We start from the raw sequence: 22012 nt of genomic DNA, 5'->3' as shown, positions 1-22012 counted from the left end.
AACTCTCAGGGCCTGTTTTGGGCATCTCATATAAACGGAGTCGTTGGCTGCTGTGATCTGAGACTGGCTGCTTTCACTTGTTTTCAAGGTTTGTTGCTAAGTAGTGTCCTGCTGTATAGATACACCTCATTTTCTTTCTCTTTCTCCATTCATCAGTTGATGGTGTTGGGTTTTCCACTGCTTGGATATTATAGCTAATGTTCCTATGAACATTCATGTACAAGGGTTGTTTTTAATGCCTTTGAGAGGTGGTTTCTATTTACTTGAGAGGTGGAGACTGGCCTCCTCCCCCAGATGCCCTCGATAGCCTCAGGTGGGCTGAAACCAGGAACTGGAAACCCATGTTTCATGCTGGTTTCAGGGACCCAACTACATAAGCTGCCGCCACTGCCTCCCGGGATCTGCCTTAGCAGGAAGCTGGAGTCAGGAGCAGGGGCTGGAAATCAAGTGTAGGCACTCTGATTAGACACAGCAGACTTTTTTAAGGCTTATTTTACTTATTTGAAAAGCAGAGAGGGAGGGAGAGACAGAGAGAAAGAGAGAGGGGTCTTCCATCTGCTGGTCGAAACAAGCAGGGCTGGGCTAAGGCCGAAACCAAGAGTCAGGAGCTTCATCTGAGTCTCCCTCGTAGGTGGCAGGAGACCAAGCACTTGGGCCATCTTCTGCTGCTTTCCCAGACACATCAGCAGGGAGCTGGATCAGAAGTAGAGCAGCCGGTACTTGAACCAATGCCCATATGGGATACTTGCGTCACAGGCAATAACTTTATAAGATGTGCCACAACACAGGGGCCCTACACAACAGTCTTAACTGCTAGGCCAAACACCCAGCGCCGTTTGTGTGAACGGAGGTTTTCGTTTCTCTTGGGTGTCCACAGGAGTGGGATTGTTGGGTCCTGTGCTGACAGGTTTAACTGTTCAAAGAGCTGCCATGCCATTTTCCAAAGACGCTGCCAGATTCTGCCAGCAGAGGGTCCTGATTCCTCCAGAGGCTCACTGACACTTGATTTTGTCTCTTTTTGACCTGAAGCTTTAAAAAAAATGATAAAGCACTTTTCTGAAGTTAAAGTGTAGTTTAAAATGTGGGGACAGAAGCAAGGCCATGAGTGGGCAGCACTCCTGCTGGAGGGGCTCGGGCACCATTCTCGGCGGGAACCCAAGTCTGCTGCAGTACGTTCAGAGATGGTCTTCATCGCTCGCGCTCCCAGACAGCTCTTCCTGCCGTGACGCCGGAGAGTGATCAAAACAGCCCATGGCCGTAGCCGGTTTTTATCTCCCACCTTTTGGGCCCAGTCTGTTTTCCATTGTCTGCCGTTTCAAACGCTAGAACTCTTAGTGTTTCAGGCATATAAATGCCGTCGTGAGAGATGGTTTAGAAGGATCATTGCAGCCTCGCAAGCTCTCAGCCCCACGCTCCGACAGTGCCAGGGATGAAAGAAGCAGCTTCATGAGGTGCACATCCATCTTCCATCCTCTACCTCACTCTCCCGATGGCTGCAGTTGCCGAGGCTGGGCCAAGCCGAAGCCAGGAGCGTCTTCACGTCTCCAGCAAGGAGCTGGATCAGAAGTGGAGCAGCCAAGGCTCAAACCGGTGCCCTTATGGGATGCAGGCATTGCAGGCAACGGCTTAAGGCCTTATGCCACAGTGCAGGCCCATGAACATCCTAATGAGGGCCAGAATACTCGTGTCCTGATGTTATTTCCTACTGTTAGCAGAAATGAGTGAAGCACGTGAGCTCATGCAGCCCTGTCAGGGGCCTCTGGTGCTTTGATTAACGTTTTACCTGCGTCACTACTACATCTGCGATTGCCTTATTTTTCCATCCTGCTACAATGCATAGTGGTAAATTCCAGAATGCACGGCTGTAGGATTTGTTTATAAGTGAGAGGACACCGTGTCTTTCTTGTTTCAGTAAAATTAGCCTCATGTTTGGAGAGAGGAGAAAAAGTGAGAGGACAGTTGGAGAAGGAAAACAGGGAAGGAGAAGGCAGGGTGTGAGGAGCGTGGACGATCTGCATGCCAGTGCCGTGGCCTTTGCCAAGCCCGGCACGCACGTCCCTTAGTCTCAGACCAGGGGTCTCAGGAGAGGCTGGAATTGGTGGAGAGCTTCCTGAGCCGAGGGCAAAGGCTGGCATTCCTGGGGTGAGACGTGTGTGCCGTGAGAGCCAGGCGTTTGGGCTGGCGTCAGCAAAGGAAGAGAAGGGGATGGGGAAATCGGGGCTACAAGATGGTGGGGGAGGGGTGGGGTGGCGGAAGCGGACAGTGGTCAGAGGCTAACCAACGACACGGGGAGTGGGGACTCGGGGCGAGGTCTGCTGGAGACCCCCCTGCTGCCTGTCACTGCCTCTCAGATAAATGTTTGCTCTGTGATTTTTGTTGTTATTTTATTTGTTTGAAAGGCAGAGATAGAGAGGTCTTCTATATGCTGGTTTGCTCCCCAAATGCCCACAGCAGCAAGTGCTGGGCCAGGCCAAAGCCAGGAGTCTCCCATGTGGGTGACAGGGACGCAAGTACTTAAGACATCACCTGCTGCCTCCGCGGGTGTGCAGTAGCAGGACACTGGAATCGAGAGTGGACTGGACCTCAGCCTAGCACTCCCATAGGGGATGAGAGTGTCCTAAACAGCATTTTAGCTGCTGTGCCAAACAGCTGCCCGCCCAGTGATTTTCTTAATCTCTGCTTCTTGCAGACCGAGCTCTTGGCTTACCTTGTCTTTTCTACACGCTTTCTTCTGCAATCCTAACCTTTTGTCAGCTGGTCCTGTAGATGCTCCCCCCTTGTCACCATCCTTTAACCCTCAGCATAAGTTCAGTGTCTGTGCTATAATCCGCCAGTGACGATACTCGACTAAAGACACCTTGATACAGAGGTTTACATGTGGGAAGTCACTGTTTAGCTTCTTGAAGATGACTGGCTTGGTTTGGGCTGCTGTGATAGGAACACCACAGACTGGTGAGTCAGACAGCTCTGTAGTTCAAGGTCAAGGCGGCTGCAGATCCGCTGTCTGGTGATAGAAGCACCACTTCCTGGCCCACAGGTGGCATCAGGAGTGGGGCACCGGGAGGCGTCACGATCTGTGCCCAGAGGGGCACTGGTCTCACTCATGACTCCACCCCCATGGCCTGATCACCTCCCACAGGCCCTGCCTCCTCGTACTGGCCCATTAGGGTTGAGGACCTGGAGGGGGGGAGCACATTGAGTGCAGAACAGTGGCTCAAGCTGTGTATTCTCATAATAACCAAGCATCGTGTTTGTCTTCTTTTAGGTTTAGCATGAGCTTCAACAGACATAATCTGAAATACTATGTATTACCAAAAAAGCCTAAAAAGGTGGCATTTGACTGCTTAGAGTGGATCCGAAAGCATCACCCATGTGAGTACAGACGTGTGGTGAGTCACGTCGAGAAGTCATGGATGAATGTGTTTTCAGGACCGCAGTAGGGCATGTAAAGTTGCGTATTAGACATTTCTCTTCCCATGTGATAGCACAACTTGCTATTTATAGAGCAGAATATTGCCAACTCTTCTCAACTCTGGAAATTGCAAAATTTCATTTGGTGTGATAACAATAAACCCTAACAAAAAAAATATATTAAGCACTGCCTCCTACACAGCTGTACTCCTGTTTCATTGTCTTTGCTCTGGCTTCTGTCAGGGTCTCTTTGTTTTTGTGCCTGCTCCCAAGCAGGCCCGCCTTGGATTGGATTAACTGCTCTACCATTCACAGCAGTTGTCCGTGGAGCCCCTGCCCCACTTTTCCCGTGGAGAACTTTTTTGGTAAACATTTCTGTTTCCTTTGTTAGGGATTAGTGTGTGTGTGTGTGTGTGTGTGTGTGTGTGTAAACAAACAGTACAGTCATCTACCAAGAGAAAGATGGTGCTCTCCCTGCCAGCCTCAGCTTTGGTTCTACCACAGAGAAGTGACTTTTCATTTAATGCCTTTTATTTTCTGACTTGAAAAATAACCTATGTAGGGGCAGGCGTTTGTCCTAGCACCTGAAACACCAGTTAGGACACTCACCCACCACCCTGGAGTGCCTGGGGTGGACTCTGGCCGCACACATGGGGAACCTGGAGTGCTGTTCTGATTCCCAGCTTCAGCCTGGCCCAGACGTCTGGGGAGTGAAGCAGTAGATGGGAGCCCTTTGTCAGTCTGTCTTTCCCTCTCTGTGTGTCTCGCAAATAAAAAAATAAACAAACATGCATCAACACAACAGTAAATGCTCATTAAAGAAAATTTAGAAAACAACAAAAAGAAGAAGCAAAGACAAGCCTCAGTCAAAACGAGTCACATGTCCACGTTGGCCTATTAGCGCCAGTATTTTTGTCTGCATTTTTCTTCGCACCTGTGTACTCTCTGTGTGTAGTGTTGTGACCTGTCCCCTGCTGTACTTCTGGAGCATTTTCCTGTCACTCATTCATTTTATTCATTTGTTTATTAAGGTTTGTTTTATTTATTTGAAGGGCAGAGTGACAGATGGAGACAGAAAGAGAAAAAAGAGATTTTGCATCTGCTGGTTCACTCCCCAAATGGCTGCAACAGCCAGGGCTGGGCCAGGCCAAAGCCAGAAGCCCAGAACTCTCCCATGTGGGTTGTGGGTGCCCAGACACTTAGGCCATCTTGTGCTGCTTTCCCAGCACATGAGCAGAAAGCTGGTTTGGAAGTGGAGCAGCCAGGACTTGAACCAGCATTCCAGAATGGGATGCCAGTGTCACAGCATAGCTTAGCCCACTGCGCCACAACTCTGGCCCCTCCCTAGCTTTTAGAAACTTAAAAGAACATGTTTAATAGTTATGTACATCTTATTGTACAATTTTCTTTTTAAATTATTATCCTAATGTTCTTTAAAATATTTATAATTTTTAAAATTGTAAGCAAGGATCCAGCACTGTAGTATATTGGGTAAAGCCGCCGCCTGCAATGCCGACATCCTATATGGGCACCTGTTCTAGTCCCAGCTGCTCCTCTTCCAATCCAGCTCTCTGTTATGGCCTGCCTTTCTTTCTTTCTTTCTTTCCCTCCCTCCCTTCCTCTCTTTCTTTCTTTCTTTTTATGTATTTATTTAAAAGCCAAAGTTACAGAGAAGGGGAAAGACAGAAAGAGAGATCTTCCATCTACTGGTTCACTGCCCAAATGGCCACAGTGGCCAGGGCTGGGCCAGTCTGGAACCAGGAGTCTGGAACTCCATCCAGGTCTCCCATGTGGGTGGCAGGGGCCCAGATACTCGGGACTCCTCCACTGCTCTCCCAGACACATTAGCAGGGAGCTGCGTTGGAAATGGAGCAGCCAGGACTTGAAGCAGTGCTTTTTTTTTTTTTTTTCTTTATTTACTTTTGACAGGCAGAGTGGACAGCGAGAGAGAGAGACAGAGAGAAAGGTCTTCCTTTGCCGTTGGTTCACCCTCCAATGGCCGCTGCAGCCAGCGCACCATGCTGATCCAATGGCAGGAGCCAGGAGCTTCTCCTGGTCTCCCATGGGGTGCAGGGCCCAAGCACTTGGGCCATCCTCCACTGCACTCCCTGGCCACAGCAGAGAGCTGGCCTGGAAGAGGGGCAACTGGGACAGAATCCGGCGCCCCGACCGGGACTAGAACCCGGTGTGCCGGCGCTGCAGGTGGAGGATTAGCCTAGTGAGCCGCGGTGCCGGCTGAATCAGTGCTTCTAAGGGATGCCAGGGACAGGTAGTAGTTTAACCTCAGCGCTGGCCCCTACAGTATTCCTGAAGCTCTTGAAGTGTATTGCCATGTGCATTATACAAAAGGTAAATAAGCTGCCTTCTCTTAAAAAAAGAAATTATTTATTTACGTTTATTTGAAAGAGAGAGCTCTCCCCAGTGCTCACAGCAGGCAGGGCTGAGCCCAAGCTAAAGCTGGGAGCTGGAGGTGCCGGCTGTGTCTCCCTTGTGGGTGGCAGGGACCCATGTCCCTGAGCCATCACTTGCTGCTTCCCAGCGTATGCATTAGCAGGAAGCCGGAATCAGAGCCAGAGCTAGGACTCGAGCCCAGGCCTTCTATGTGGGGTGCAGGCATCCCAAATAGTGTCTTTTTTTTTTTGACAGGCAGAGTGGACAGTAAGAGAGAGAGACAGAGAGAAAGGTCTTTGCCGTTGGTTCACCCTCCAATGGCTGCCGCGGCTGGCGCACCACACTGATCCGATGGCAGGAGCCAGGTGCTTCCCCTGGTCTCCCATGGGGTGTAGGGCCTAAGGACTTGGGCCATCCTCCACTGCACTCCCGGGCCACAGCAGAGAGCTGGCCTGAAAGAGGGGCAACTGGGACAGAATCCGGCGCCCCGACTGGGACTAGAACCCGGTGTGCCGGCGCCGCAAGGTGGAGGATTAGCCTAGTGAGCCACGGCACCGGCGCTAGTGTCTTAACCGAGGCACCAGACACCTGTCTCGGCCTCCTGGTTTTCAAGCCGGCGTGAAGCAGCCCCGGATGTGCCCAGGCCCCCCGACACGTTGTGCACAGGAACAGGGTTCAGAGTCGCGTCTTGTTTCCTTGGCGTGTGTATTCATTGCTGGAGTTGTTCTACGTGTGCTCTTCCTCTCCTTCCAGAACACTGCAGCCAGCCATGCTGTTACCGTGCGAAAAGTCCTCATTTCTCAACCCTGTTTTGGTTTCCGGCAGATGACTCGGGGATAATTTACTGCCTCTCCAGACGAGAATGTGACACAATGGCTGACACGCTGCAGAAAGACGGCCTTGCTGCTCTTGCTTACCACGCCGGCCTCAGTGATTCTGCCAGAGATGAAGTACAGCACAAGTGGATTAATCAGGATGGCTGCCAGGTAACTGCTTTTAAAATAAAAAAAAATTTATAGTATACTCATACATGCAACCTTGCACGTGCAAAATGCAAAGTGGTTTTGTTTTTTAAATATTCATTCACTCATTTGAAAGGCAGAGTGACAGAGAAAGAGAGGGAGAGACGTAGAGAGATCTTCCATCCATGGTTCACTCCCCAGATGGCTACAGCAGCTGGGAACTCCCACATGGCTGCAGGGGCACAAGCACTTGGGCCATCTTCCTCTGCCTTCACAGACCCGTTAGCTGGGAGCTGGATCAGAGCGGAGCAGCCAGGACTCAAACCAGCTTAACCCGCTGTACCACAACACTGGCTCCTGCAAACTGCTCATGCCTTCAAGGTAGTGAACACCAAAGACTGCAAGTCAAAAACAGACTTCGGGACTTCCAAGTTGCTTCTTTCTCTAGCAAAACTTTTTCTTTTATTGAGGCATAATTCCCATACCATAAAATTCATGCTTTTAAAGTGTGCAAGCTAGTGGGTTTTGCATCGTCATAAGGTTGTGTGACCATCACCACTACCATAATTCCAGAACGTTTTGTCACCCCAAAAAGCAAGCCCATACGCATTAGCAACTTTCTCCACTTCACAGCCCCTTTCAATCGCTAGTCTTCTAGCCACTGCTAACCTATCTCTAGACTTTCACGTTCTATTCATTCATTTATTTTTTTTTTAAGATTTATTTATTTATTTTAAAGTTAGAGTTACACAGAGAAAGAAGGAGAGGCAGAGAGAGAGAGGTCTCATCCACTGGTTCACTCCCCAGTTGGCCGCCACGGCTGGAGCTGCACCAATCCAAAATCAGGAGCCAGAGCTTCTTCCAGGTCTCCCACGTGGGTGCAGGGGCCCAAGGCCTTGGACCATCTTTTGCTGTTTTCCCAGGCCATAGCAGAGAGCGAGATCGGAAGGGGAGCAGCCGGGACTTGAACCAGCGCCCATATGGAATACCGGCACTGCAGGCCAGGGAGTTAACCGGCTGTGCCATGGTGCTGGCCCCGTGTTCTATACATTTTATATAAATGGTATCATACGCTGTGGCCTTTTGTGACTGATTTCTTTCACTTAGCATAATGTTTTCAAGGTAGTACACACTGTAGGGTGTCAGCACTCACTCCTTTCCTTGGCCAGATACCGCACCGCCCTGTGGATAGACCAGTTCTTTTATGCATCCGCTCATCAGCTGATCCACCCCAGGCTGGTGGAGAGTGAACAGTGGTTCTGTGAAGTCACCTGTGTTTCTGTTTGTGGGTCACGTGGTACTGCTGTGCTTAACACTTTGAGGAACTGCCAGACTGTTTTCCAAAGTGGCTACACAGTCTCACCTCCCACCAGCAGAGGGTGACGTCCCTGCCAGTCCACCTTCTTCTAACCAGCACTGGTTGTTGTCCATCATTTTTAGCATCTGTCCAAGTGGCTGTGAAGAGGTATCCCACTGTGATTTTGATCTTGCATTTCCCTCAGATCTGAAGATGAGGATCTGTCTCTGAAGGTGACCGATTTGCCTTCACCCAAATAGATTGAGAGGGAAGCTGGGAACACTCGAGGCGTCCTGTGCTGGGAGATGCTGGCCTCGGAGAGATCCCTCCACAGGCAGGGGTGAACGTGAGCTAACAGTTAGTGATCATGTGGAGCCTATGAACATTTCTCAGCTCAGGAAAAATAAGATGCTTCCCCTGAATATTCAGGGGAAAAATATCTCTCAAAATTGATTCTAATAATTCTTAAAACAGAAGAAAATCCCAGGGGGTATCAGCCTAGTATCCCCAGAAAGATGTAAGAAGACTTGGCCTATCGAAACAAGGGGCCGGAGCTGTGCCATAGTGGGTAAACCTGCGGCGCCAGCATCCCGTATGGGAGCCGGCTGCTCCACTAGTCCCAGCTGCTCCACTTCCCATCCAGCTCCTGCTAGTGTGCCAGGGAAAGCAGCAGCAGATGGCCCAACTCCTTGGGCCCCTGCACCCACTTGGGAGACCTGGAGGAAGCTCCCAGTTCCTGAATGGCCTAGGTCCAGCTGTTGTGGCCAAGTGGGGAGTGAACCAGCACATGAAAAATATTCTCTCTCTCTCTCTCTCTTTTTCTCTCTCTGTCAATCTCACCCTCTCTCTCTCTTTATAACTCTGCCTTTCAAATAAATAAGGAAATCTTAAAATAAAAAAAAAAGAATGAATACATGAAAGAAACTAATACAGATAAACTAAGAAGATTCCAGGCTGCGATGAAGGGGGAAACTAAACTAGTTTGTCAAAATAACAAAACCAAAACGGCAGAATTATGTGCCAAGCACAGTGCAGGGCTAGCGTTGTAGCACAGCAGGTTAAGCTACCACCCTCGACACGCATCTCACATGCATATGAGCAGGAAGGGAGTGCTGGTTCCAGTCCCAGATGCTCCATTTCTGATCCACCTCCCTGCCAGTGCCTCTGGGAAAGCAGCAGAAGACAACCCAAGTCCTTGGGCCCCTGCACCCACATGGGAGACCAGAATGGAGCTCCTGGCTCCTGGTTTTCAGCTTGGTCCAGACCCGCATGTTGCAGCCATGTAGGGGGTAAATCAGCAGATGGAAGATCTCTTTCTCTCTGTCTGTCATTCTTTTAAATAAATATCTTTTTTTTTTTTTTTAAAGAAATCTTTAAAAAAAAGGTTTTACTTATTTGAAAGGTGGTGTTACAGAGAGATCGTCCATTCGTCAATTCACTCCCCAGATGGTTGCAACAGCCAGGGCTGGGCCACGCTGAAGCCAGGAGCCAGGAGCTCTGTCCAAGCCTCCCCCGTGGGTGCACAAGGACTTGAACTGTCTTCCACTGCTTTCCCAGGCACATTAGCAGGGATCTAGGTGGGAAGTGCAACAGCCAGGACCGAAACAGGAACCCATGTGAGATGCCGGCGCTGCAGGCCACGGCTTTACCTGCTACGTTGCAGCACCGCGCTGCCCACTTTATTTTAAGACACAAATGGGCTAACGGAATTGCAGATAACCGCACAGTGAAGTAGTCATTGACTTGAGAATGCGAGAAGGGAAGAAGAGATAAACACTGAGATGGGAGGAATGAAAATGATATTTGTTGGCAACAGGAAATAGAGATTCAGCCTAAGAATAGTAAGTGTACCCAAGGAAAAAAGCAGGGTAGTTGAAACAGATATGGTAGTCAGATGTGTTATAAATAAATACGTAACGCGTAACCGGCGAGTGTTTGCCTCGTGGCTAACATGCCGGTTAGAGCACCCGCGGGCAACACTGGAGGGCTTCAGTTCACTTCCTTGCTCCGGCGTCCTGCCAGTGCCAACCCTGGGCCCTGGATTGAGTTCCCAGCTCCAGTGGCATGTAGGGAGTGAGCAAGCAGTGGGAAGCTCCCCCGCCCCCGCCTTTCAAAAAAGAATTTTTAAGTTGAAGCAAATATGTAACAGAAACAGAGGAAGGCTGGGACTGAAGACGTTCGCAGCCAGCGCTCGGTCGTGTGTGTTGGAAACAGCAGAAAGGCATTTTCATAAATGCAGAAACATGTCACTCAGTTATCGTTACTGAAATAGTTACAGATGTCAGTCTATGCATATTAATGTACCCATTCAACCCGACTTCCTGTGTAGCCCCCTCTTTGGCAAGCTTTTCTTAAAGCTTACCTGGAAGAATATTCAGGTGAAAATAAACAAAATAATTTGACAAGCAACACTGAACTGTTTTATAGAATAATGTATTGCTTGGTTCTAGAATGAAAAATAAAGTCAGTTAAAATTGTTTGAAGGAATTTGGCAAAAAAAAAAAAAAAACTCTAGTTGGCAATACCTTATGGACAAGTCAGCAGAATAGAAATCCAGAAATGGAACAGAAAACCATATATGAAGGGTGGCATTAGACGTTAATGGAGGGGACCGGTGCTGTGGTACAGTGGGAAAAGCCGCTGCCTGCAGTGCCGGCATCCTATATGGGTGCCAGTTCCAGTCCCGGCTGCTCCACTCTGACCCAGCTCTCTGCTGTGGCCTGGGAAAGCAGTGGAAGATGGCCCAAGTGCCTGGGCTGCTGCTGACTTCTTGGCTTCGGATTGTCCCAGCTCCAGCTCTTGCTGCCATTTGAGGAGTGAACCAGTGAATGGAAGACCTCTCTCTGTCTCTGTCTCTGTCTCTCTCTCTGTCTCTCTCTCTCTCTGTCTCTCTGTCTCTCTCTCTCGATAACTCTGCCTTTCAAATAAATAAAATAAATCTTTTTTAAAAAATGAGGAAGGGGAAGAGTATTCAGCTAGTGGCACTGGTTACCTGGGGAAGGGAATCATTTTAGTTTCTTACAACAGGTAAACTATAGAAAAAGGAAGGTATTTTATGCTACCAAGTGGAGGAGACACTGAGCTTATAACAGTCCCAAAGGAAATCATTGCGAGAAATGATTGGAAAACAAAACACTGCCATATCGTTAAACAAAAGTAAAAGGCAACAGCAGACCAGGAGATAATCTTCAAAGAAAACATCTGAGCTTGTCACAGCTTTGATAAGAAAAACACGAGTTAATTAGCCCAGGCTATAAACAGATGTTGGAAATGAGGAAATAACAAATGTTTTGAACAGTTCAACTTTGCTAATCAAAGGAATTCCAGTGTGAAAGCAGCAGGAGGCCACTTTTCACCTGAGCTGTCGGTGGGCCTGCTGTGCGAAGCCCCTTGCATGTTAGGGTCAGGAGCCCCATGTTGGGCGTGGGATACACGGGCCAGTGTTGAGCACGGAGAGACGGAGGAGGCCCTGCCTGCGTTACGTTCAGTGTGTGAGGATGTGCAGGGGCTAATCACGGGGCAGATGGGGGAAATGGGACTCAGAAATGGCATGAAAAGAGAAAATGGAGGAGGAAAGAAGGAGGAGATTAAGTTAAAGGAAGTAAGAGTTCGACAAGGCCAGTTTTCCGAGGTACAAGACAGAATGAGCTGTCCCGGCAGCTTGGCCTGACTTAGAGCCTGCAGCCCAGGCCGCGGCCATCGCGGGTGTTGACAAGTGTGCCCACTGTGGCAGCTCCTCTCTTGGGCGCTCACAGGTACTGAAATCATGTCATTAGCCTCAGTCTGCCTGCCAGACACTTCAGTTGCTTTTGAAATACTCTTCTTGCAGTGGCAATTCATTTTTTTTAAGTGCTAAAAAAAGGCATGCAGCTTTATTTGTATAGTGTAATTTTGCCTGGAGATATAGCATTTTGATCTGGGTTAAATAAGTCCTAAATTTGCAACTGAAATGGACCGTCTGGAAAACTGGTTTATCAAGCTCTTGAAATTTAACCATCACCTTGCTTCTAGTAAGTAATCTGGCCAACATCCGCAGTCCCTGGCCTTTTCTTTTCTTCTTTCCTGTACTTCCCTGTCAGTATGGCGAGCTCGCTACTCCTACCCCTGTGCGTTTCCATGAGAATGGCACAGGCTGTGACCTTGGAGTCGGCTGATGAATGCAAGCTGCTGTAGGACCAGCTGGTGCCCTGCTGACTGCTGGGGAGCCCTGGGGCAGGCGAGGGCCCTTGTTCTGAGCCGTGCAGGGGCTCGCGGCAGCCCGGGGGCCAGCCGGAGCTCCCTGGCAGCGTGTTGCTTGCGTCCCCTGACCTGGAAGTCTCGCCTGTGTGAGCTCACCACTCCTCACAGATACGGGGAGGGGGTGAACACGGTGGCCCCCATGGCGGTGCCGACTCACCCAGGGAAGTGCCTGCCACACCACGTGCTTCTCTTCACCTCCCTGGGTCTTAATAGAATTGCAGGTTATCAGTGTGAAAATCTATTAGTCACGCTAACCCGCTGGTCCAAGTTAAGATATTGGATCGTCACGTGGAATGTGTTTTAAAGTAAAAGAAGAGGTTGAGCTGTGGAAAGCATCTGTGACTAGAATGTCCCTTTGAGTCTGATAGCTTCTCGCTCTCCCTGCAGGTTATCTGTGCGACCATCGCGTTTGGGATGGGCATTGACAAGCCCGACGTGCGGTTTGTGATCCACGCGTCTCTCCCCAAGTCTGTGGAGGGTTACTACCAGGAGTCTGGCCGGGCCGGCAGGGACGGGGAGATCTCCCACTGCGTGCTCTTCTACACGTACCACGATGTGACCAGACTCAAGAGGCTGATACTGAGTAAGCCCCAGCATCCTGGCCTCCCGCGCTCGGGGTCAGGGGCGCTCCTGCCCTTGTGTTCCTCTCACTCCATTGTCCTTGAATAGTTAGAGAAAATCGGTCTTCGTGTGGATTGGAAGTTATACTTTATTATAAAAGTTGTACTTTTTTTTTCGCATAAAACTTGAATAGTGCAGTCTTGTACAAGACAAACAAATTTCCAAGCCCTGTCTCATCTTCTCCCAAGAAGTCAGCCCCCGTTACTGCTTTCCTTTATAGCCTTTCAGACACATCTTTCACCCACATCTCTGCATCTAGTGCATCTTTCAAACGTGCAAGGAGATGAAAAGGAGAAAATGATGAGCTCTCGTGCATGAGACTGTAAGATAACAACAGGCAGCAGAGCCGAACCCGCCAGACGCCACCTCCTTTTGCCCTCTCCGCATTCAAGACAGACAGTGTCATCTGTTTGTTTACCTGTCCCAAATGCGTAAAAAAGCAAATGGGATCATGTGATGCGTGCTTCTTTATGTATGTATACTTTTTTATGACCTGTTTTTCTTTCAGTCAACACTAAAATGTAATTGTTGCTCTGATCAACATGCATAGTTTGACTACATTTAATTCTACAGTATGGTTGTTCCATGCTACTAAACCAATCCCTTTTAATAGATATTTAGGTTATTATTTCTACTGGTATCACCAGTGCAGTATTAAGCATCTGTGTACAGATGTCGCTATCCTGTGTATATAAGATAAGATATATAAGATAGGCTGTATAAGACATATATACCCTACGTATGTGAGATAAACTTCAAGACTTAGACTTGGCAGAGTCAGAATGAACACATTTTATTTTATCCTTGACCCCTTTTTCTACTGGATTGTGATCATTAAATAGAGTGACTCTTTGCAACCACTTTTGAATTAACTCCGGCGGACACCCTGCACATGGGAAAGGCCACGTACCGTGTGCGGCGCCTCATTCCCTCGCGTGCTCCTGAGAAGTAGCTCAGAAAGGTAGAGTCAGTGCCGGGAAGAGAGCAGGCTCAGAGGGCACTCCACTGCTCCAGGATCACCGATAGAACCGATAGAAGCGGGAGCACTTGGAGTGATGGCGAGCAGTCACCGCAGCGGTGGCTGTCTGGGTGATGCACCTGTGGCACTTTGTGTGCTGTTTGAAAAGCTTTGTGTGTATCAGTCCTAAAGGCTGACACTCGGTGGCAGAGCTCTGAGAGAACCCAGAGTTCATGTTTCTTGTGCTATACTCATACCAAAATGATTGTCAGTGAAAAAAATGACCTGTTTGTGTTTTTAAACAAAACCTCTTTAGGTGCCCCCCCCCTTCACAAAATGGTGTGACTTTTAATTTTTCATCTTCGTTATGCAAAAGCAACACCAGTAGAGTCTCGAATTTGCCTCTGTTCTTGGGCTAACGATCCATGATGCAGTACGCCCCGGGCAACGTTGTGAACTGCAGCTCCCACTCACCCCTGAGATCACGGAACGAGCCCGCACTCCATGGTGCGCTGTGTTGCCAAGCCAGAATGTCCTGTAGGTTAGGTGTGTTGAATGCATTTTCCACTCTGCATATTTTCAACTCACAGTGGGTTCTTGGAATATAACCCTTAGTCAAGGAGCATCTGTATTGAGTTAGCTCCAAACAATTAAATCAATATTTAGAGTCTAATAACCTAGCAACCATGTGAAAAAATAATACTCATAAACTGGAATAAAAATAATGTTTTAATTTTATTCTTAAGTAACCACAATTGCTTAAGAAAGCATGTACCTGCGCTTTGCACACCTTGGAATCCAGTCAGATGCTGCCACACTCAATTCCTGTTTCACATTAATTTTCCTGTTTTTATCATGGCAACAGCTGCCAAAAATGCAGCTGCACGAGGCGACCCTGGAAGGAGTGTGGCACAGTCTAATGTCCAAGCCATTGCTGCCGCAGACTCGCGGAGTGGTACTGAACATGCATTGGAGTCTTCTGCTCCTGGGAGCTCTCTGCACACCCCAGGGCTTGCTGGCCCACCATCTGGGGGCCACTGGTGGAGCTACCTGGCCTCGGGTTCTCGGGCGGTGCACGCCCCTGCCTTGGTCCTCGCTCTCTTGCCCTGTGTCCGGTTCAGTCTGTGCCTCTCTGATAAATACAGTAAATGCAGGGCTAACCTTGATCATTGAGGATAATGAAGATTAGTGTTTCCATTTGAAAAAAGAGGAATTAGCATTCCTATAACATTAAAACCTTGAGAGATGAACATAAATGCCCAGTGAGTTACAATATAGGGTGACGACATGCTGGCCGCCTGCTGTCCTGTGGTCGCCTCGCTGTTTGAAGCTGTATGAACCTGTTCTGATCCTGTCCGGTCTCCCTGCTGCAGAATGTGTGTTTCACTGTGCTCTTCATCTCTTTCAGTGGAGAAAGATGGAAACCAACATACGAGGGAGACTCATTTCAACAACCTGTACAGCATGGTGCATTACTGTGAGAACATAACAGAATGCAGGAGGATACAGCTTCTGGCTTACTTTGGTGAAAATGGATTTAATCCTAATTTTTGTAAGAAATACTCGGATGTTTCTTGTGACAATTGCTGTAAAACAAAGGTAATGCAAGAAAATTCTGACTTCTTGATAATTAAGGAAATTGCCAAGGTTCTTTTTTTTCTTCTTGTGATTTAGGAAAGCTAATATACATTGAGTGCCATAGGTGGGCCCCAAGGGATTGAGCAAGAGAAAGAGTGCTTATGTGAAACAGAAAATTTTTTTAAAGATTTATGGGGCCAGCATTGTGGTATAGCAGGTTAACCCTCTGCCTGCAATACTGGCATCCCATATGGGTGCTGGTTTGAGACCCAGTTGCTCCACTGCCAATCCAGCTGCCTGCTAATGTGCCTGGGAAGGCAGCAGCAGATGGCCCAAGTCCTTGGACTCCTGCCACCCACGTGAGAGACCCAGATGAAGCTCCTGGCTTCAGCCTGGTCCAGCCCAAGTCATTACAGCCATTTAGGGAGTGAACCAGCAGATGGAAGATCTCTCTGTCTCTCCTCCTCTCTTTGTAACTCTGCCTTTCAAACTAAATTTATTTGTTTGTTTGAAAGAGTTACAGAGAGAGATTTTTCCATCCACTGGTTCACTCCCCAAATGGCTACAATGGCTGGGTCAGGCTGAAGCCAGGAGACAGAAGCTTCCTCCAGTCTCCCATGTGGGTGACTGGGGCCCATGCACTGGACCATCTTCCAGTGCCTTCTCTGGCACATGAGCAGGGGGCTGTATTGGAAGTGGACCCAGGACTTGAACCAGCGCTCACGTGGCATGCCAGCGTCACAGGCAGCAGCTTAACCTGCTTGCGCCACAGTACCAGCCCTGGAAATAGGAACGTTTTAAAGTAGTTTTGTGCAGTATTTTTTCTTTAGAATTAAAAACCTCTAAAAAATGCACTGGACATCCACCTGTCTAAATGTGCACTGGTAATTACAGGATATTTTAGAAAAACTAATGCATGAATATCCAAGAAGATCCAAGATAGGCAGGTGCAGCCTTTTAAATTCAATTCTAACCTATATTTAAATATCTCTTTCTTCAAAGAATGTATTAGTGTGCTGCACGTTTGAATTCAAATTAGTTAAATTACTCCATTGTTTCTTTACAAAAACTATAGACAACAGTGGTAATGGCTTCTGGGTGCACTCCCTGTCATCTGTCCTAAAATAACCTTGGGAGGTTGTGAAATGTAGTCATCAGCTACTTACTGTATCTAACCTGGTAATTCTGCATTGTATTGTCTACTGTACATGGCTGTGTACTGAACATTTTCTTTTTTAAAGATTTATTTATTTACTTGAAAGTCAGAGTTACACGGAGAGAAGATGAGGCAGAGAAAGAGAGAGAGAGAGAGGTCTTCTGTCCGCTGGTTCACTCCCCAGTTGGCTGCAATGGCAGGAGCTACGCTGATCCAAAGCCAGGAGCTTCTTCCAGGTCTCCCATGCGGGTGCAGGGACCCAAGGACTTGGGCCGTCTTCTACTGCTTTCCCAGGCCATAGCAGAGAGCTGGATTGGAAGTGGAGCAGCTGGGACTTGAACCAGCACCCACATGGGATGCCAGCACTGCAGGCAGCGACTTTACCCGCTATGCCACAGCACCGGCCCCGTAAAGAGCATTTCACAACTGGTGTATTTTTTAAAAAATCCAAACAAGATGCAGAAGGTTCATAGGTGCACGTGGTGTGGGCCAGTTCACAGGCTGGAGGGGAGACACAGGGGTGTGTGTTCATATCAGTGGAATACTGTGTGGTCAGTATCATTACAAAGAGACGCAACACTGGCCAGAGCAGAAGATAACTCACTCTCTCTCAGTGTGAACTCTCCCATCTCACCTTGTAAGCATTGCTGATCACCTTGCTCACCCCACACATTGGTGTTGAGCTCCTGCTGTGTACCAGGCACTGTCCTGGGAATCGGAACAAAATAAAACCCTCACCCTCGTGGAGCTTACTGTCTCGTGGAGGGAGGTCAGTTACAAACTGTGTGCAGGATACTTCAAAAAGTTGAGGGGGAGCAGGCCAGTGTCCCACAGCGGGTTGAGCTGCTGCTTGCAGGTGGCAGCATCCCATATGGGCGCCAGTTCGAGTCCCAGGTGTTCCACTTCCAGTCCAGTTCCCTGCTAATGTGCCTGGGAAAGCAACGGAAGATGGCTCAAGTGCTTGGGCCACTTACATGGGAGACCCAGATGGAGTTCTGGGCTCCTGGCTTCAGCTTGGCCCAGCCATTTAGGGAGTGAACCAGCCAATGCAAAATCTCTTCTTCTCTATGTATCTCCCTCTCTGTGTGTTATTCTGCCATTCAAATAAATAACTCTTCAAAATAGAAAAAAAAAAAGTTAATGGGGGTGAGGTGTTTGGCATGGTGGTTAAGTTGCCACTTGGGATGTTTGCATCACGTATTAGAGTGTCTGGTTCAAGTCCTGGCCCCAGCTTCCTGCTAATGTATACCTTGGGAGACAGCAGATAATGACAAGTACTTGGGTCCTTGACATTCATGTGGGAGACTTGGATTGAGTTCCAGGCTCCTGGCTTTGGCCCGGCCCAACCATGGCTGCTGTAGACATTTGGGAAGTGAACCAGCAGGTGAAAGATCTGTCTGTCTGTCTGTCTGCCTTTCAAATAAAATGAAAGTAAATAATTATTTCTTAAGTGCATAGAAAATGGAATTAAAATATGTTTATTTTGGAGTAAACAGTTTGAGATTCATGCATAGTTCTTTCATAATACAGATTTTTTTTAATGAATTTTTTGGAGACCCCTTCATATGTATGGATTTCAGATTTTTTTGTACCAAAACAAACTTGTAACTTTTTCCACCAATTTTTTAAAACTCCCTCGTATACACTAAATGTATGTTCCAGGACAGGAGCTACTGAAAAGCACAGCACAGTAAGGAGACAGGAGTGACGGGTGTGTGCAGGTGTGTGAAATCTGAGCCGAACGTGAGGGAGGAAGTTGGCTGAGCAGCTGTCTGGGTGTGGGCAGGAGCACTGGCTAGAGCAGAGTCCCCCAGGTGAGGGGGGACAGCGGGGAGGTTGTGCGGACGAATAGGATGACGCGTGGCGGGTGGGGTGGGGTGGCCGTTTGGCAGGGAAGCCAGGAGCTCGTCCTGGGGCATGTGTTAGAGTCGGGAATTGTGAGAAGAGGAGGATGCTGGTGTCTATGAACTGAAGGTGGGTGGTTTGCACACAGGTGATGTTTAAAGCGAGATCAGATGAAATCCCCAGGAACACAGGTTTAGACAGAGGAAAAGAGCCAGAGACTTAGCCCTGGGACAGCAGGTTGAGGAGAAGAGGAAGGACTAGGAAAGGAGACGGAGAGAGCCGAGGAAACCGTTCTGTAGAGGAGAGCGGCTGCTGAGCCTCGGGCAGCGAGCGCTGGGAAGTCGCCTGCAGGCTCAGCGTCGCTGCAGAGAGCCGCGGCTGTCAGGCCAGCAACTGCTGGTGTGCTGACCGGCACGTGCCTTCGCGGGAAAACTCGCGTGCGAGCAAGAGAGAAGCTTGCTCTGTGTCCTTGAGTGGGAAGGGGGTGGGGTCCAGCGTAAAAGGCGAAAGGCTGGCTTTGGTTAGGCACAGGGGCAGAAGCCGGCTGGTGAGTAGACACGGCCGTGGGAGGTTGTGAAAGCTCTCTCCTGGTCCCCTCCGTCCTCACGTGGGAGGCAGAGTCACCAACTGACAGGAAAAGGGAACAGATTGAGGAGAAATGGGAAATAGCCAGGGACAGCGGTCAGTCGGGCAAATATTTCAGGCTTTGCGACCATGTGATCTCTGTCCAGCTGCTCCGCTATTGTGCCCCAGAGGCAGACTGAGCCATGCAGTCTTGTCCCGTGCCTGGGCTTTAATAAAGCTTTATCAGCGTCCAGCTGATGGGCTCCTGGTGCAAGAGGGGGAGGAGTGAGGCCGGTTGTGGTACAGCAGATGCAGCCGCCTCGGGGACACCCACACCCGCGGTGGAACACCCACACCCGCGGTGGAACACCAAGTTAGTGCCTCGCTGCTCTGCTCTCAGTATAGCTCCCAGCTAATGCACCTGGGAAGCAGCAAGTGAACGCTCAAGTACTTGAGTTCCTGCCACCCATGTGGGAGACCCAGATGCAGATTCTGGCTCCTGGCTTCTGCCTGACCCTGTCTCAGCTGTTGTGGCCATTTAGGGAGTCAACTAGTGAATGAAAAATCAGTCTCTCTCTCTCTCTTTCAAACAAATAACTTTTTTTAAAAAAAGATTGATTGATTTATTTTAAAGACAGAGTTATAGAGAGGCAGAGAGAGAGAGAGAGAGAGAGAGTTCTTCCATCCGCTGGTTCATTCCCCAGATGGCCGCAATGGCTGGCCGGAGCTGAGCCAATCTGAAGACAGGAACGTTTTCTGGGTCTCCCACGTGGGTGCAGGGGCCCAAGGCCTTGGGCCATCCTCTACTGCCTTCCCAGGCCATAGCAGAGAGCTAGATCAGAAGTGGAGCAGCCAGGACTTGAACCAGCACCCAAATGGGATGCTGGCACTGCAGGCGGTGGCTTTTCTTGCTTTGCCACAGCACTAGGCCCACAAATAACAAAAGCTTTAAAAAGAGAGAAAGGAGAAGTGAGGCGTATGACTAGCTGAGCTTTGTGGACACGTGTTGAAATTAAAAATACCCTCCGTGGTTGTGAACGTTTGTCCAGCCAGGGTCAGCCTCACTGGGATCTAATGTGATGCAGTGACCCAAAGGCAGTGTTGAGGAGTTGGAGCTCAGGCTGCGTCAGGAGGACATCTGAGGCTGAGGGTCAGTGGATAGGCAGTCGGGGGGTTGCTGGAGTAGGAGTCCTAGAGGGCAAGAGTTGGAACTGCAGGGCGCAGTGGTCTGAGACTGAAGGGGTTGTGTGTGGGCCAGGCGATGGCAAGAGGCGCGACCTTGGGAATGAGAGGCTGACGTGAGTAGGGCAGAGGAGGCCAAGGGGCCAGAGTGTTGGGAAGTCACCTCTTGTGCTGGAGCCAAGTGGATTTGGAGTGACGGGGTGTGCCTTGATCATTCGATGGGGCCTCGGAGTCTGCCAGTTGTTCAGATAACACAGATAACGGGTTTATCTCCGGTTCGGTGGAGTGTGGCAAGTGAAGGGGATAAAGGCAAGGAGACCTGCATATGCGCAGAGGAACAGAAGCGTGAGAGAACTAGAATAGAGAAGGCAGAAAGATCCTGGGAGGATGGGGCTTTAAGGAGTGGGCAGTGTGTGAGGGCAGTGAGAAAGGGCCTGGCAGGAGGTGATAACAGATGACTGTTTACAGCACTAAGACCCAACAGCGGTCTGGACTCACAAATCTGAGTGATGGTGGGTTTTTTCATCTAGGAAATGTGAAAGAATTTGTACACACACACACACACACACACTGCATGGATTTCAAAGCAGTTTCTACACCAAAATAAACTTATCTTTCATTCCATTTTCCATGAACTTTTTGAAGTGCCTCCTGTTTGTCTAGCCAAGGGGACTGCCAGGTGGTTGTCGGCAAACAAGCTGTGTATCTGGGAAGCAGGGCTAAGCCAGGCGTCCTGGAGTGCTAGTTATTCTAGAACTTGGACGACAGCACACATCCAAAACTTCCGTGCTGTTTAGTCTGGAAGTGGGTTATTGTGAGTCTACCACTGTTAATCTGAACGCTTGTGACCCAAGGCTCATTATCTGAATAGCAGCAGAAGGCAATCTCTCTGTATTCGCAGGACTTTAAGACAAGAGACGTGACTGACGAGGTGAAAAACATCGTACGGTTTGTTCAAGAACATAGCTCATCACAGGGGGCGAGGCCAGCGAGGCCCCTGGGCCCCTCCGGCAGGTTCACCATGAACATGCTGGTCGACATTTTCCTGGGTGAGTCGTCTGGGGCCTGTGCGATGTGCATCAGTTGAAACGCAGCGTCCAAAGAACGCCTTACAAGTAGAGAGAAAACAGCTCTTTCATCCATGTTCTTGTGGAATCTTAAGAGTTGCCAAATGAAACCTTTTGGGATAACAAAAGAAAAGCAGTTTTTACAAGACATGATTGATAGAAGTCGCTAGGATGGGGAGTTTTCAGATGAAGCCGACAAAGCCGGTGCCTGTTTGTTAGCCTGGGAGAGAGGGCCGGGGCCGCCTGGAGGGCCTCCCCTCCCTGGTGGCAGCCCGAGCGTCAGTCGGTCGGCTTTTCTGCTTGGGGCCCTATTAAAATAGTAATAAGGAAATCAAATGGGGATAAAGTCCCTAACAACACAGAGAGCGGGAGAGACCATCAGATTAGAGGTTTTCACCTGTTGGAAAATGGAACAAAAAGCATCAGAACCACCAAGGTCGTGCAGGACAGGATCACGGTGGAGAGGGGGCCGTCGGCTGACGAGGCGTGAGGTCCAGCCGTCCCGAGGGCAGGCGTGAGACCAAGGGGGCCGAGTGGGGAGAGGGGCAGTGGAAAGAAAGACGGCCGTGCTTCAGGAGCTGCACAGTTACAGCCCGAATGGATCCTGACTCACAGCGAGGTGAAGACGCAGGGTAGCCACACCTGCTAAGGCAGGAGGCAGATTAATCACATCTGTGAGGGGTTGGTGGCCCTGGGGCCTTCCTATGGGGGGCGGGGGTGGAGAGGAGGGGAGAGGGCACG

At 49.3% G+C, this 22012-nt stretch overlaps 1 protein-coding gene across 4 annotated transcripts in view; it reads left to right on the top strand.

Moving 5' to 3' along the window:
• The window catches only part of BLM (BLM RecQ like helicase), a 111159-nt gene that overhangs the window by 77523 nt on the left and 11624 nt on the right, over positions 1–22012 (top strand). For all 4 annotated transcript variants that reach the window (XR_011381053.2, XM_051834324.3, XM_089310740.1 and 1 more), the window contains 5 exons: positions 3266–3372; positions 6628–6788; positions 12688–12883; positions 15288–15478; positions 21106–21253. Coding sequence is in view for 3 of the 4 variants with exons in the window: in XM_051834324.3 (XP_051690284.2) it covers positions 3266–3372; positions 6628–6788; positions 12688–12883; positions 15288–15478; positions 21106–21253 (803 nt within the window). In the remaining variant the exon portion in view is untranslated. The remainder of the gene's footprint in view (positions 1–3265; positions 3373–6627; positions 6789–12687; positions 12884–15287; positions 15479–21105; positions 21254–22012) is intronic.

The sequence above is a fragment of the Oryctolagus cuniculus genome, chromosome 12 (genome assembly GCF_051225735.1).
Source record: "Oryctolagus cuniculus isolate XC-2025 breed Fujian yellow rabbit chromosome 12, ASM5122573v1, whole genome shotgun sequence".
NCBI lineage: Eukaryota > Metazoa > Chordata > Mammalia > Lagomorpha > Leporidae > Oryctolagus > Oryctolagus cuniculus.
Note: the sequence above shows the minus strand (reverse complement) of the source record. Positions and strands in the feature narration are given on the sequence as shown.